At 42.4% G+C, this 17,434-nt stretch overlaps 1 protein-coding gene across 2 annotated transcripts; it reads right to left on the bottom strand.

The window, feature by feature from the left end:
• Positions 1 to 2,435: 2,435 nt before the first annotated feature.
• On the bottom strand, positions 2,436 to 11,533 carry AMIGO2 (adhesion molecule with Ig like domain 2). Of its 2 annotated transcripts, XM_017829148.1 has the most exons (3): positions 11,137 to 11,533; positions 5,281 to 5,368; positions 2,436 to 4,191 (listed from the first exon to the last, which is right to left on the bottom strand). In XM_017829148.1, exon 3 carries the CDS (start codon positions 4,116 to 4,118, stop codon positions 2,541 to 2,543), a length of 1,578 nt encoding a protein of 525 aa, XP_017684637.1. In that variant the 5' UTR covers positions 4,119 to 4,191; positions 5,281 to 5,368; positions 11,137 to 11,533; the 3' UTR covers positions 2,436 to 2,540. The 2 variants fall into 2 exon arrangements, with proteins under 2 accessions (XP_017684637.1, XP_017684638.1); XM_017829149.1 differs by lacking the exon at positions 5,281 to 5,368 and having other exon boundaries at positions 11,137 to 11,532.
• Between the last annotated feature and the right edge of the window lie 5,901 nt (positions 11,534 to 17,434).

The following is a 17,434-nucleotide window of genomic DNA, read 5'->3' as shown; positions in this document are numbered from 1 at the left end:
AAGGCTGAAGGATCTCTATCTTTTTTTATTAGGACTTCCATTCACACTCTTAAAATGCTCAGTGAGTGTCACTGCCCTGCACTGTGAACAGCCATGAAGTCCACCTGCTCAGCTGTAGTTGCTAAGGAGAAGCCACACTGACAACAGCCTGTTTTCTTTTTCAGCCCACTTTGGAACTGACCATCAGTGCTCTTGTGTAAACATCAAAATCTGGGTCAATTAACCTCATGCATGACAACAGATCATAACATCTGCCCAGTGCTGTAACTGATCTGTACAACTTTCCACAGAGTATTTGTGTCTTCATTTCCCACTCTGCCTCACCACCATTTCAGTCCTTTGGCCCTGGGTCCCCGATCATCTCCTTGTACAACACAGAGGACACTCATGCATCACATGTGTGGCATGACAGTAGATTGTGTAGCTTGGTTAAATCTTTTTTAAAAAAATTCTTTGAGAAGAAGACAATGCCAAATCTTTGCCTCACTGACAGATGACCCAACCCTATCACTGATTTTAGCAAAAACAATCACTGATTTTTCACCATACCTTATATATAAAAATATGGATTTTGGATTACTGCATATGCACAGACAAAAGAGGGAAAGGACACTAACCTGCTTGATATCAGAAGCTATTTTTAAATTTACACAATAAAAGATACAAACTCCTAGTCATCTTCCTCTCTTAAATATTTATTATTCTCTACCTGGAAAAACAATTTTGATTTTCCATTTCCCTGAATATCTTCGTTAAAATCTCCAGCAGTCTGCTAATTCCACATACCTTGTACACAACACAGAAATGCTGTTTCCTGAGCTAATCTGTTTGTCAGATAGCTTGTTTTCAAACAATTAGCTACATCAGGATTTCTCCATAGCAAATCAATTGCTAATAGCTTTGGCTTAGTCAGATATGAGCTTTAGCATGATGATACACTTCTCAAAAGAAATCACAAAAAATGGCCGGTAGCTGTTACAGTAAGCTTCTCAAAAATAAGTTACAGTTGCCATACCATGTAGCCCTTTGATTCTCATTTTGTTTATCCTTTACCCTGTCAGTATATTCCCCCAAAATAGAGTGAGACAGACATGCTCCATTTACTTGTCTTTGGTAAATTGTAATTCCTTGTAAAACCTCTTTGAAGTTGCTGCTTATCAATGTGAGGAAGACTGGCAAGTTTAGCCCAGTCCCAATGTAAGCAAGCTTAAATTAAAAAAGTCAAATAAAACAGAAAAAGAAAGAGCAAATAAAACTGTATGCTTATGACAATAACCCAACACTTCATGCAACCTATATTGCACAACGAGTCCAGGTCAGTCTTACAAGATTTATAAACTTTAACCATGCTACATTTGGGCAAGGAAGAAAGCAGTACTCATAAGACAAGTGCCAAGCCTAGGCAAAAGCTGTGTTTTCTGAATTTACAGTGTGTAAAGTCTTCTATACTTTCCATGAGTTTGTCCAAATACTGTATTTCCTCTTTTAAGAAAAAACTTTGGGAAACAAATTTATTAAGGCTGCAGGAATCACATGCCACTGAAAAAAATAATTGAAATACTTCCCCTATTTCATGAAGTGATCTCTGAAGAGAAGCCACCCACCTCTAAGATTAAGTGGGAGCCACGGTAATGGTGGCAGATTTGTGCACCACATGTGACACCAAGCATACAGTATGCAGTGGTGGTTAAGAAAACTGGTTAGAATCAATCCAGTTACCACAGCTTAATTAGTACTCTAATTACTCCTGATTAGTATGAGTCCCCATGACGGACAGTTTTAATTCTTTGACTAAGGCAACTGCAAAAGTAGTGTGTTAACTTTTACCTGTTTTCATTTTGTGAAATATTTATAAACAAATACAAGCACTTGACTTCTCACAAGTAATCTCATGACTAAGTTTTGCATAAAATTATTACAATACCCCTCATTTAATGTTTTCAAGCAATTACTTGCAAATACACTATCAGTTGAAGGCCATAAACATTTACCCAGTGCTGCTAGCCATTCCAGTGGCAAATTTAATTTTTTGTGCTGATCAGTCCAAGAAAAGTCATGACTTTTATCCCCTAGTAATTTTATGTAAAGGTTTCATGAGCCCGTGAAAGAAATTGCAGGAAGTCTGGACATTTTTCTCAGTAGCCATGTGAATTTGCTGCTGTGCTCACTGTAGAAGAGCTGATTTATAAGCATGACCAAGAGTGTTGCATGAGGGGCAGCCTGTGCCTTTGTGGGTCAGCTATATGCACTGAAACCATCGTTAAACATGCACAAGAAATTTCTATGTATGGACCAGAAGGTAAAACTAAGGCTATGCATGCACTGAAAGCATTCACATTAATGCCATGCTGTTTGCTTTTCCCAAACAAGGTATCAATGTTGCGTGGTCCTGCACTCAGAGAGGAGACGCAGTTCAAGGACTGACAATACATAAATTTTTTAAAACATTTTCTCTCTTTTTATTTGTTTTTCCTGATGGTTGCTACAAGCAGAGGAGGTATTCAGAAAAGTAACTGCACAATACAAACACAGGCAGCAAACTAAGTTGGTGGCATGAAAGGTGTATCTGAGAACACAGAGTTGACAGAATCTGAGTCGGATTTTGTTCGAGTAGTTTTTAAGATACTCTCAGTAATGACGCTGTCATTAGGAAACAGTTTTACTTTCCCATTCTGACTGTGTTTTGGTTCATGCATGGGTTCCAGAAAAGCTACCCGTTTACCAGTGCTAGCCTTCTTCTCGTCTGCTGGGATTGCAGAATTCAGCTCTTGCGGCATTGTAGAATTCAGTATGGAAGAGTGGGCACTGCTTTGGTTCAGCTTCCTCTTCTTCTTTTTTGCCTTACATTGACATGGGCAGGGGGTCAGATAGAGATACAGCAATACTAAAATAATACTGGCCACACAGGCAGCAAGGGTGGTAAAAGCTGTATTAAATGCTTCATGAGCATGGGACCTGTTCATTGTGAAATTGCTAACATTTATTCTAACCTCTACGGTTTCATTTAATAATCTTTTCTTATTTATTGCGATGCAGGAATACAGTCCTGAGTTCTCTAGCTGGGCATCTGTTATTTCCAGGCTGCCGTTAGGAAACACCTTAAAGTTATTGGTCTCCCTGTCTGGCTCCAGCAATCTATTGTCTGGACTAATCCAAACAAAATGTGTGCCCACATCACTGATTCTGCTGTCACAGTGTACAATCAGCCTGTCACCAACTTGGGCATCATGAATAAACCCAAAGGCTTGGAAAGAGCTGTTGACAGTGCTTTCAGAGCAATTCAGAAAGTTGTCGAGCAGTAAAGGCAGTTTATTGTGACCTCTTGGGTCTGATTGCAACAAACAGCTGTACTCATTTTTGAAGTCCACCACTGAGTTGAACTGCCTTTGATACCAGAAGATTAGCATGGAGTACAGGACGCAGTCACAATAAAATGGGTTGCCGTGAAGATAAATTCCACTAAGTTGTTTAGCTGGCACTGAACTCAAGCGCTGAATAGGCATCAACCGGATGTGATTAAAGGAAACATCCAGCAATACAAGGTCTGTCAGTTTATGTTTTCCAACATATAAGTCCAGTGGGAAATTTGAGAGCAAGTTGTAGCTTAAGTATAGTTTCTGTAAGTTGTACAATCCTCCAAACGCTAAAGAGTCAATCTGTGTTATCTGATTGTTGTACAGCAGGAGAACCTCCAGTGCCTTTAGCTCCTGAAACACAGGGCTGCCCAGTGTCTTCAGGCTGTTGGATGACAAGTCTAGGTACTTCAGATTTGGAGTTGTAGAAAAGCTTCCAGTGACAATGCTGCTAATGCTATTATGATTGACTATTAAAGTGTTCAGTTTCTCAAATAACACTGGGACCCATTCAGGCTCCAAAAGCCCAATTCTGTTATAACTCAGATCCAGCCTTTTTATACATTTATAAAGATTTCCTGGCACTCGACTGAGGTTCTTATTGGTGCAGCTTATGATATCACTGGCACAGATGCAGGCTGTTGGACACATCCCTGGGGCACTGCCACAAATGCTTACTGTGAAGACCAAGAGGCATGCGAGTCCTTTGCAGTTCACTTTAAAAACTCCAAGTTGAGTAGGAATTGTCCGCCTGTTTAAAGACATTGTCACTGTCTCTTAGCTGTCTCCCAGAGCTCCTTCCCACAGATTATACGTGCAGTTAGTTTTGCACCAGTTGCTGTCAAAAGAGGGATACAGAGGTACAGCATGTTAACATTTATCATTCATACCCTGATTGATTTCTTACACATGTCTTTTGAAAAACACAGGGAATTAATCCTTAGTGTTTCACATAATTAATTGTAAAATATAATTCTTAGGTGATGTAAGCGTAACATTGGCTTTATATAAACATGAAATTCTACATTCATGTGTAAAAATATACACTATAGATGCAGTATTTTTTGTCTTCAAAAAGAATGCAACTATTCTTCAGTCTTGGACCAAGTAATGCAATTTCTGACAGTTCATTAAAAAAAAAAATCAAAAATGTTCCTCTGTGGAACATGACTTGGTAATGGTATCCCCTACCTGTTTCCAAACCAGCACAGACAGAAAATTCCCAATACAGGAAAGAAAAAGCCTCATCTAAAAATGTTATTTTCTTGTCTAGTGGGAAGCAGTTATAATGTATTTCTTTATGATCAGAAAATGTCACACATTTTCAAGAAAAGAATTTTCTCAGACTTCTTAGCTTTAAATGTCATACAAATTTTTTTTTTAATTCAGTAACTTACAGTTAAGGTATCAGCCTATTTTTAAAGATGTTCAATTAGAATATTTTGTATTCTCCATTTTGCTAATTGGCTACTTCTACCTTTGCCAATAAGTGTTGAGGCAGAAATCTTCTATGCCTGGTGCATACTTCAGGCACAACTTTTGGGAACTTTAAGTAAGAATGAGTCAGCTGTTTCTCAAAACTTAGTAAAGGAAAAAAAATATTTTGCTCATATGTAAATAGTAAGAAAAAACCCAACCATACTCTTTTCTGAGACTATTTTAGAGTCACTGTGGTTTGAAGCAGGGACATAACATTTGGCACGGTAGTGATTCTGTGCTAAGAGACATGCTTTTTGCCATCTTCTAAGAAAATGTACACATACCAGCAGAGTAATGTTCTCTCTTGTTCTCCCTGGATCCCTGTTACAAGTTTGCCAGTATATTCACAGGTAAGTTCATCTGCATTGATTATTGTCACCCCTTCAGAGCTCAAACATGGTATTCAGCTCCCATGTACCCTCATATTCATTTCTCCAATCTCACCCACCTGTTGGAGCAGTATCTGAGCAGGACGAACCCTGTGATGCCTGCTCTGAGCTGCTGATAGTGGCTGTGGCCAGGAGCTGGGAGGCTTCCTGTGAACAGTGGGAGGAGGAGAAAAAAGCATCCTCAGATGGAAAGTGAAACTGTATTCTCTGATGATGCAAGATGGATGAAGAAAACAGGAGTCTTGAGGACAAAAACATTAAAATCAAGACCTAAATGGTGGAGGGAAGCAGGGCAGAGAGACAGTCAAAGAAAGTGAGAGAGAAAAGAAGGGTAAAAGATACATAGGGGAGGTAGTGCAAAACCAGGGGAGGTGGATGCTAATGGAGCATCATCACTGTTACTAACGAAGCAACTGAGGAGGAGGTAGTTTGAGGATGCAGAAGTCAGTCAAGGCATATGAGACTGGAAAAGCAGATGAGGAGGGTGTAAAGAGGACTAAGCAGAAGAGAGGCAAGAGATTCAGGAGGTGAACCTTAGACCACACTTCTCCAGAGAATTTATATCTGCTACTTATGAACCTAAAATTACCTATGCAATTTATTAATACATGCAAAATGCAAACATTTCCACTCCCCCTCAGTTCTTTATTTCCCTTGCCTCTAACCCTCTGCCAATCTGGCAGGCTGCTCAGTAGCTGGCAGGCTACTCTTAAGTGGTAGAAGATGTGCTATGAAACTAAAGAGCTGAACCTTCTAATGACCCATCAAAAGAAGAAATATGAAGGCAGCAGGATGGGAGAATTCACCTTTCACAACAATTTATATATACATTGGCTTTAGATGTTTGCATTCCCAAAAAAACACCAAGAGAATGGCAAGACTGCCAAGTCAAGTGCTCAAAAATTAAGGTGTCGGAATTAAGGTTTCCTTGTCATTTTTGATTTTTATACACAGTCTTTGGTTATGCGATAGTTTTAGTCTCGGCCTTCCTCGGTGATCAGTTTGTAACCAAGGAAGTGGCCATGTTTCCAGTATTCCATATGATTTTTATGCAAGCCAGGGTATAAATAAGAAGGAGAGAGAACCCTTTTCCCTCTTCCCTTCCGGTGGATCTAAAGACACAGGTTCTCTGCTGTCAGTCCTGCTCATGTGGGGGAGTCAGGCCTAGTGAGCCCTTGTAGACCGTGGGAGCTGGAGGGTGCTGGCGGTCGTTTGGCGCGATTCTGCTATTTCAAGGAGAGTAGTAAGATTTTCTTTCGCTAGTTCTTTATTGATTGTTATTGTGCATACCTGCTTCTGGTTTCTTTTGTGTTTTTGCCCCTTTTCCCCTTCCCTTCCCCTTTTTGGGGGGTTGTTTGGGTTCTCTTTTTATATGTACATACTATTGTAACTGTGATATATGTAAATATATATATTTTGATATAGCTCAGTTGGTTTCGGATCTTTCAGTTTCTATAGTTTTTTTCCTTTGCCCAAAGGGGAGGGGGAGGTTTTTGCTGTAGTCTGGGGGGATTTGGTGGGAAGCCAACTACAAATGGCTACAGGTTACATGATTGCTAAATTTTCCTCCAAAACCTTTCCTCACACTGTGCACAGGTTTTGAGGAAGAACAGGAAAAGAAAGGGTGATTACATTAGGAGCTCAGTAAATGCCTATATCTGAGAACTGGAGCATGTCCTAGCCTCTGCCACAAAATTCCTGTGAGCTCAGGCAAATTATGTAAACTGGTGACTGTTAGAAAGTAATGAACACATTAAAAGCACCAGCTTGGAACTTAGAAAATAAGGAACCTCTATGTGTTAAGTTTGGAAAGGACTCATCTGAAGAAATGCTGAGATGCGACTCAATGCATGACTCTAGCTGGCACTTCTGACTGCAAAGGCTTCTCCTTGCTTCCCTCTCTATACAAGGGATATAGCAACATGATCTTAGCTATAGAAATCTTGTAAAAATAAACCGATTGGTTTAAATGAAAGCTTAATATCAAGATTCATAAACTCTTCTAGGCTTTTACAGCCTACTGAAGCTTCTAACTGCATGGGGCTTTCAATGGGAAGTTAGGAATCCAGATGAATATATTTTTTTAAACAAGTCATTTAGTTAGTCTACTGCATGAAGCAAGGTGTCTGAAAACCACATACCATACAACCATGTGCACGAAGACTGAATTATAAAGTATCCACAAAATGGGAGATGTACTGCTGTTGCATAGGTTGCCTTCCCACTAACATTTGAATGCCTGATTCTGCAAGCTATGCAGCCTAATTTTTAATGTAACTGCACTTGGAACAAGATGAACAGCACTTTCAAAAATCAGTTCCCATGTTGAATATAACTGCGATCCTGGAGATACTCCCAATGGGATGTATGGGTCAATGCTCAGGTTTGGAAGGGTTACCAAGTTTAATACACTAGATAACCTTGCAAGTTTGCTTCTGTCCGTGCCTACAACTATCCCTGAGCTAGTCCGCGACCAAGTACCACAGGCAGATCAGCGGGTACTATAAATCAACACAATACCTTTGAGTTCTAGGGAGGAAAAAACCTTGCAAGGGCTGAAAACTGGGTTGTCCACTTTCAAAGCTTGTTGAAGTTGAGAAATGAAAACTGTTTCAGATAACTTGCCTTGCCTGGCAGGGCAAATCCAAATTACAGACACCCTAAACATATCACAGGACATACAAGATGATTTAGAGATTACACTGAAGAGCAGAAGCATTCCTTGCCATGCCCAACTCACAGTGCAGTGCCTACATTCCCAACAGGTTCTCTGCCCTTTTGGAGAGTAGGACTTTTGAGTTGCAACTTGCTCTTCAACCTGTGTTCCCCAAATCTTCCTCACAGGTTACCTAGGATGGTCTGCAAAGCCAAGCATGATCAATATAAATATTTATAACCTATGTGGTCATTTGAACTTACTTAAAATAACTGCATAAGTATTTCTGGGTAGTAACGTGCATGTGTTAAGTGGAAAGGAAGAATAAAGCCTACAATTAGCCCTATATTGAAAAGTGGCATTTTGTTTCACCCATTACTTCAGGTCTTAGAAAAGTCCTATTTTAGAAATTTCAATATTGCATATTTTCTCAAGAGAGATACTGCTATTGAACACTATCAGCTAACATGTGTCAACAGACTCTGGCAAAGTACTTCACCATTATTTCTGAATGAGCTGGGTAAATAGTTTTTTGATTTGTAGTAAAGTAAAGGGCACGGTTGGGATTTTTCTTCTTGAATTCTTTTCAAAGAAATAATTTCTTTGTGGTGTTAAAGTGTGATATTTTAAGATCACTGTCAAAACCACAGTACTCTCTCAGATAAATCATCTGTGCAATAATGGTACACATGCCTCTTAACTGTTCAAGAAGAAATGCAGGACATGTCCTGCTATCATAGGGAAGATCTGTAGTCAGGAACAGGTAATGTGTACGTGTGTTATTGGTTTTTGTGGGTTTTTTTTCCTTTTTTTCTTATTTCTGGGTTGGTTTTGGTTTTGTTTTGTTTGGTTCTTTTTAAAGTAATGAGCATCTAGAGCTGCTTATGGAAAAGGGGAACGCCAGGCAACATACAGCCTCACCATTAGTTATCACTAGAAGATCAACTAATGTCCTAGACACTCATTTCCCTTTTCTCTGGGCTCTCTCTCCCGCTAATGCAACATTAATAATCTCTACACCAACTTTCTCATCTCCTGCAAGTACCTTCAGGCTTATTGCTGTTTCTTCCAGGGGACCTGTACACCAAACTATCTCTCCCAGTTCATTTGAGACTTTGCTAAAAAAATCCTTATGTGGCCCATCTCTTAATTTAAGCAGTGAACTGGACTGAAGTCCTTTTGAAAATACTACCGCTAGTCTTTTCATCATAAAAAAATTTGGTATGATAGATGTTAATCCTACTGTAAAGCATTTTCCTGGTGATGCAAATAGTCCCACATCTGGCTGGTACATCCTGCAGAGTGAAAATGAAAACATTTGCACACAACCTCACTGTACCACTGCAGGAACAGTAGCCTCTAGAGAGCGCAAACACTAGAAAATATTACAGATCTCAGTTCACCCTCCAGAAGGTTCACACCATTTCTATATCTCCTACCTCCTTCCTTGCACCACATCTCCTATGACTGTCTTCTCTTGAGTCTCGCCCCAGTCTCATCAGCACACAAATCACTCATACATCTTTGCACCTTCTCACTGACTTCCAGTGTCTACATAGGTGCTCTCCCACTATACCAGTCTACATATCAGATGAATCAGGGCTGTATTAGTTAAATATAATACATGAAATGAAACAGTAGTAGTTCAGATGTTAACATTTTCTCATAGCTCTATTATTTTTTTCTGGCATGACATTTGACAAAGCTTTCCTCATGAACTCAGAAGAAAAAGTGCTTTTTAGAATGGGGGTTTATTAATTTATAACAAAAATACTATACAAGTATAATTATTCATGCTTTTAATCCTAATTTTGAAAATCCTGCTTAAGTACATGACACAGCCATTAATTACAAACAGACTAGTGGCATCCTATGCAATTAATCTTTCAAAAAGTTACACTTATAAGGAAGGTCTGCATAAGATTCCATTCCTTGTGTGTGTGGGGGGGAGATACTGTCAGAGGAAATATTCCTACAACGGCCATCTCACTTCAGTCTCCAGGTTCTACTCTGCTTTTATCACTCCTGAGTGTAAAAGGAATTCTCTGCATCAAATCCTCCTGACAGCTGTGCTCAGCATTTCTGACTGAGCAGATCTGGATTACTCAACCATCATAATCCATGAGATTTAGTGACATGACGGATTGGACAGCAAAGACTGTTGGTGAGCTACATCTGGGAGATGTCTTGATACACTGGACTAAATCCCTGAACTGGGCTAAATTGTGTTTGGTGCAGGAACTAACAGTGATGAAAAAATGGTTTATATCATATTTGCAGCAAGCTGATCCCGAGGTCAGCCTGGCAAATGGAGTGGTCTCTCTGGCCAGCATCTGGCCAGACCTCAATCATGCTGAATTAGAGATTAATTTGTCCGAGTAACCTTAGCCAGATAAAACTATAATTTCTTTGAAGAGAGATTTTCTCTTTCTTTTTTTTTTTTTTAAGCCCACGATAATTCACTTGGCTTAAAGAAAACTGAGACAGAGATGAGCAACCGGGTGACGTACAGAGCCTCAGTCGGAATAATCAACAGTCTCTTTACGGCAGTACCAGCTACATGAAGTCAACACTTATCCCTCTGAGGGAGAACAAGGGAAATAAATAGGCATCAGTGAAACAATAAATTCACCCTTTTTGTCATGTTATTTTGTAAATCAAGCTGCAACCAAGCCTAAACCTTGCAAATTACTTCAGTTGCTAAGGAGATCAGCAAATAATTAAGAAAAAACGCAATGATAAGCGGCAGTGCCTCTTACAGTATCGGTAACCAGTCTCCAAGCAATGAATTTCCACATCCTACGAAAGTTTAGTTGCCCAGTGTAGGATCCCCACCGCCTCCAAAATTTATCTGACGGGCTAAACTTCAGAGAAATACCTTTGCCTATGAGGTGGGGGGCTCCTGCCAGTCTCCCGACAAGGTCTGCCCGCTACAGCCCCCTGATTCCTATCGAGAGTCGACGGAGAGCAAAGTTTCGGTGAGTCCAGTGGCCGAGCACGCTAAGCCGGCATCGGACCGAGGGCACTCACAGGCATTCCGAAGGGTCTCTAACTGACTTCCCTGGGTAGGCTCGGCCACTGCTGCTCCGCTCCACGGCGGAGGTACGGACTCGGTCTCCCCCGCCCGCTGCCGGCATGCGCTCGCCCCCGTCTCTGGCGGCCCATCTCAGCCCCGGCTCCTGCCCCGCTGGACCCTGTCCCCCGCCATATCCCGGCTACCGGGCGATGTCTGCTCCGCCACCCCGCCGGGCAGCGTTACCTGGAGCTCCCGGTGACCACTTCATGTCCGGGGAGCGCGACGCCGGCCCCGCCGCCGCCTCCAGCCCCGGCCCCGCATACTGCGCTCCGCTCGGCTCCGGGGGAAACTGGGGGCCCCGAGAGCGCGGCAGCGGCTCCGCTGCGCTCCCCCGCGGGCGCAGGCAGTGCTGGTCCGCTGCCCTCGGGAACGGAGCTGAGGCCCGAAGCTCGGCACCGGCGGCGGGTGAGGAGGGAAGGCAGCAGACTCCCAGTCACAGTGGCGACGGGGTTTTTATCGCCTCCTGCCTCCGCCTTCCCGGTCTCTCCCGCTGCGCAGCGCCGGACCCTATGCCGCTTCAGTCCGACGCACTCCCGGGGGGTTTCCGCGGCAGTGGGTCGGAGTCATCGGTGCCCCGGGGGAGGAGCGCACCCGCTGCCCCCGCTCCGCCCCTCACCTCCCAGGGGGCTGCCCAGCTCCGCCTCGGTCCGCTCCCCTCCGGGCCTGGTCGCCAGCCGCTATGCCCTCGCCGACAGCGGGGGGGCTTCGCCGCCCGGGTGGGCTCAGCCCCTCCGGTGCACACCAGCCCCGAGCCCCGAGCCTGGCTTGCAGCTCCTCGGCGCCCTGGCGGGGGGCAGGCAGGCCGGCTCTGCAACCACCGGGGAAGCCCCGTTTTCGTAGGAGTGGACGCTGCTGAAGACGCGGTCCCCGTTAAAATACATCAAAACTCTCCGTAAGGGGAGATGGAACCTCAGGGTGTTCGTAAGGGGCGGATAAATTTAAAAGGCATCGTGTTAGCTCTGGAAAACCGTCCTCCGGTTCATTAAATGATCAAAAGCCACGGAGGCTCCGTGGTAAACTGGGCTTTGATGAAACCAAAGGAGTCCATCAAATGATACAAGTGGTTATCTAAAATTAATTGCTATATATACCGGGATTCTCTTGACCATGGAATCTGTGGGAGAGCTGCTGCAAATGAGGAAGTGTGACCAGATCAGGAAGAGGCAAAGCTGCATCTGAAAGCCCATGAACACATTTCCCTCTTTTTCACACTGATTTTAACCTCCCGCAGTGAAGTTTCTCACTACATTTCCACCACAATTTAAAGTACCCTACATTTAGAGACTGACACCCTGGCTAGTTGAGCAAATAACAGAGATTGTGGATTTATTGTCATCCAGATACAGTTTATAGAACAGTTCTCGGCAAACGGGCTTGCATATTAAAGCTGCTGCGAATCACACCTTTCTTCCAAAACCAAAGTGATTTTTAATATGAGGATTCATGGCTACATATAAAGCTCAAGGGTTCCATCTTGTCCTAAAATTTAAGCTACAGGCAAACTAAAATTCTTTAGTATGGTACAAGGTATATGTTACATATGATTCAATATAGATCTGGTGAGGTATAGGTGATACTGCTATTGATTTCAAAGCCTTTTGAGCCCTACCTTATAAAAATGCAGCTTTTTTGTCATCATTCTTATTTTGTGCTGAATTTCTGCATTTCTGTGCAGTTGGACTACACAACACTGAAGTAATTTTAATCTTCAGGTTATTGATTCAACATTGATTTGTTTTCAGACTCTCCATAGGAATATTCATTTGTTTAAAGAAGCTTGTTGTCTTCATGTAGACTAACCATTAAACTTTTCTGGTGACCTCCATGTTACAAATTATTAGGTGAAATTTAAGTTGGTCGTGTTGCCAATACAGTCTGACAAAGATGGTAGTCACTTTTTTAGTTTCCTTCCCCTGCTGTCAAGACTGAATAGGTTGACCCTGCATTCTTCGTCAAGACCTACTTATGGAATAAAAATTCCTTCTGTGGTAGGATATGGAGTAGCTGTCTATTTGTGATTTTTGTACACACTTTCATTGAACTAAATTAGTTTTAAAATACTAACAATTTTAATTGAAGTTTGTTCAGACCTCAGTAAGTGTGGAGCACTTGTAGGTGCACAGTAACAGTACTGCTTGTAGCTAAGATATCTAGATTACAGTCATGAGAGCAGGGCAAAGTGATAATTCCCTTGGGGAAGGCAGGATCCACATCAAAGGGAAGTCTAATACTTATGGTAATAAGAATTTTGTTTTCCAATTCTGTTTTTCTTGTTAATGCTGACTGGGATTTGCTTTTTATGTTGGAGATCTCAGGGCCCAGATGCTCAAGAAATTGATGGGAGTGATGATGATCCTTACATGAGCTGCTCAGATTACAGAGAGAGGTCATCTGCCAATAAGCAGACTTTGTAGAGACATCATGATCAAGAGATGTATTGGATGGTCTGAAAGGAGTTCAGAACCACAGGACTCTTGTAGGTCTGAAAACATCTGGTTGCTGAAAATTACTGAAAGCTCAGTAAATTTTGTTCCCCCAAAAAGGTTTTGAGAGTTGACAAGTGCATGGCATGATTCAATCTAATTCATTGTGCTATTTCACAACATAAAGGTGCTTTTGTCACTTGGAAGATTGCTTTTTAAAATCTAGTTTGGATGAGAACAATTGGTAATTAATTTTCTTCTACCAAATAATACTGATGTGAAAACAGTACCTATCCAAAATCTTTGTTGATTATACACGTGCACAAGCTGTGTGAAGCTGACAGTACATTAATTAGGATGTGAAACCTTTCTTTTGATACTCTGTACAAATGTAAGGTTTCTAGCATCACCAGTAGAGATTTTTATTGCAGAGAATTGCTGATAGCTGTCTGCTTCTTCCAAAACCATCAGGATTCTGCCTGTGTTTCCCTGCCCCTCTACCAAACTATCTATTAGAGTGAAAGCTTTTCAGTTCTTGTTTTCACATCCTATGCAGTACCATACAGACTGATAGGGCTTGATAAGGTCTTTTAATAACAATATTTCCCTTATGATCTTGAAAGCCCCCACAAATACAGAAATGCCTCTGGTATCTTCAAAATTAAATCTATTTAGTAAAAAGGCAATTTTATTGCAGTTATATAATTAAATTGATTATTAAAGGACTTTTTTTTCAAAAGCTATTTGTTTAAGGGGAATTTATAATACCTTCATGACCGCAGTGTAACTACTGGGCTAGGGACTAATTAGGAAGGGGGTACTGGAAGAAATCTTCGTTCGTGAAGCCTAGGCATGATGATTGGAAGAAAGGAATATCCTCCACTTCCAGAGCCTCTTAGGCTCTGTTTCAGGCAAGAGCATGGTTTTCCTGCCATAGTGCTCATGCAGGAGGCAGGATTTCCAGTCTCCAGTTTAAAGCCTGGATATATACATTATAGCCATTAGATAGCACACAGTAAAAAGGGTCAGAGTCATCTTCCTTTTTGTGATTCCTGTCTCTCCATCCTGAATTAATTCTGTTTCAGTGTAAGTCTGGTCCAGGCTTTAGGGTACTTTAGTTAGCTGGGAGAGGAGGGCTGAAGTGCCTCTGCATTTTGCTCACAAGATCCACTCTGTTGACAAGCAGCAGATCAAGGAGACCATCTTTCCGAGTCTGCTCCCTTGAGACCTGTTCCATAAAGTTGTCATTCAGTTTTTTAGGAATATTCTAGCCCAAGTGGTACCAGCTATGTGATGCTCCCAGTTAATTTCTGGCAAGTTGAAATCCCCATAAGGACAGGGGCAGTTCACTTGCAAGTGTCTCTTAGTTTTTCAAAGAATAATTTGTTGGCATTATCATCCTGGCTTGGGAGGTCTGTAGCAGACTCCCACAATGACATCTTGAATTATTTGTTTGCCCCTTGATTCTTACCCAGAGGCTCTCAACGGCGCCATTGCCAGCTGTGAGCTCCATACATTCTAACCCTTCTATTACATACAGTGCCACCCCTCTGCCTCTTCTGCCCTGCCTATCCCTCCTGAAGGGACTGTAATTGTCCAGCAGAGCACTCCAGTCTCAGGATTCATCCCACCAGGTTTAACTTATGACAACGATGTCAAATTTCTGGGACTGGGCCAAAGCTTCAAGCTCCTCTTTTGTTCCTCACACTGTGTGCATGAGTGTAGAAACATTTCAGGTGTGGTACATTGTAACCAACACTCTGTGAGGCAGATTGAGGGTTTTCTCAAGTTTTGGCATACCATCCCATCACTCATCACTGGTGAGTCTGGTTTTGTCCGTTTCCCTCTTCCAAGCTAATTTAGAGCTCTGTCAAAAAACCCCGCCAGCTCCTGTGCTAGAACTCTTTTTCCCCTCTGAGACAAGTGTATCCTGAAAGGTGTCAGTAGACCAGGTGTCAACTAGATCATCCCATGGGCAAAAACCCCCAAATTTTTCTGAGTACACCAACCTCAGAGCCACTCATTGACCTGATGGATCTGCCTATTCCTATCAATGTTATTCCTTGTTACTGGAAGAATCAAGAAAATCACTACCTGTGCTCCTGATCCCTCTACCAACCATCCCAGGGCTCTGAAGTCTCTTGATAGCCTTCAGACTTCTCTTTGTTATTTGGTCACTGCCAGTTTGAGCAACCAATAGCAGATAGTAATCAGAGGGCCTTACTAGACTGGAGGGTTTTCCAGTAATGTCCCTTATCCGAGCTCCTGGGAGACAGCAGGCTTCCCTGTGAGTTGGGTCCAGTCTGCAGATCAGGCCCTCCACTCCCCTTAGTAAGGCGTCTCCTGTTACAACTACCCTCTTTTCCTATTTACAGAGGACGTCTGGGTGCAGGGTACAGCTTGTGTTGTTTTTGGAGGCCCCACTACCCCAGAAAGGCCTTCATTCACCTCATCAGTTTTCTGGCCTTCCAGAGCCTGTTGTAGAAGGTGCCAGTCCTACTTGTCAAATTCTGAGAAGGAACCTTCCTCCTGGTACATGAAATGACTCCTGCTTCCAGCCTTCATCTTTAACAGACCCTTGACTAACAGTCCTTTGACTAATAGCCCTGCAGGGTGTTGAGTCCACCTGCTTCTACACTGCAATAGAGATTCAAGACTCCTGAGAGTCTTGAGACTGTAGTGTCTCTGAAAATGATTGATCTGTCTTTTGCTCATTTGCTCGAACACTACAAAGCCTGTTCACTTCTTCCTGTAGCTCCTTCACCTGGCGACACAGTTCTTCAACCACAGCACACCTTCTGCAAAATACCTGTTTGTCTGCCCCAGCCTCACAAATAGCATCCTGGCAACCTGTGACCTGGAGAGCTGTGTCTGCCATCAGCAGGTCTGTCTGTCTGGAGGCCTCTGACATGGCTGGTTCAGTGACTCCTGCAGCTACAGGTGATTGAGCTCTACAGCGTGTCAACAACATAAGTGAGGAAGCTTAAACTAGTATGCTAATAAGGCCTGGGCTGCGAGGATGTCTTTGCTCTTCCTTATGAGATACTAAATCTGTTTTCTGCCTCTATTAGCCGCTCCTGGATGGTCAGAGAGGAGCTCTTCCTGCCTGCATGAACTGCCCTGCAAACTGCCGTGTCACACCCTCACTGATGTGCCACAACCCTGTTTGCCCATTCCTGTTCACTGCACTCTGGGTCGCTCATGCTCCCTGCAACCATTTAAATGTTCCTGGGTCGCTCCTGGCACTGCTCCCTCCTTGTCTGTTTAGCTTCCAAGGGCTTCCAGGTCGTGGGGCTGCTGCATGGGCTCTTGAAGTCAGGAACGCCCCTGTACAGCTGGATCGCACCCCCTGTACTTCCATTCACTTGCGTCCGCTTAAACCTTGAAGAGACATGGGGTCTCACCTGTCCACCAGTGCCATCTTTTCTCATTTGCTCAGAATTGCCACCAGCTGGCAAGTACTATTGAAAAGGGAGTAAGAATGGCTAACATTAAGTTGACCTTGTTAGGAGTGCATATACTTCAGAATAAAAGCTTTATACTCCTTATATTTATTGATATAGGCCTGACTTCCTGCCTTTTCTACATTTAAATGCCTCTTTAGTATCTAAAATATTGGTTCCTGAATTTGGCCGATTTGCTGTCACTTGCAGTCCTCTCTGATGTCTTTGTTATCTCAGGGATTTCATAAGACCAGCACATACATCTTAAGTGTCTCTGTTTATCAAATTGATTTACTTGTTGTGTTCTGGCACCATCGAGTTTGCATATAATTTACTGAACATGCAGTTTAGATTATTTCTAAAACATGGAAAGAGCTTGAACCAAGGTACTCTCCATTCAAAGGTGTGTTTCATACATTGTATGAAAAATGAATGAACATTCTCAGTTCTTATTTTGAGCTAGATTTGCCATTGAAATTTAAAAGTTCAGAAAAAATGGAGGTATCATTGGCTTGTGTGCCTTGCGGATTTTTATGGTCCTTAAGTCTGAGTTTGCAGACCTCAGAAACACCCAAAGACATTGTTAAGCATTGTTCAAGTCTTTGGAGCACATTT

Source organism: Lepidothrix coronata, unplaced genomic scaffold (assembly GCF_001604755.1).
Source record: "Lepidothrix coronata isolate B3197 unplaced genomic scaffold, Lepidothrix_coronata-1.0 Scaffold159, whole genome shotgun sequence".
Lineage (NCBI taxonomy): Eukaryota > Metazoa > Chordata > Aves > Passeriformes > Pipridae > Lepidothrix > Lepidothrix coronata.
Note: the sequence above shows the minus strand (reverse complement) of the source record. Positions and strands in the feature narration are given on the sequence as shown.

Excerpts from the sequence above, each read along its gene's own strand:
- AMIGO2 (XM_017829148.1), bottom strand. The coding sequence starts at position 4,118 with ATGTCTTTAAACAGGCGGACAATTCCTACTCAACTTGGAGTTTTTAAA.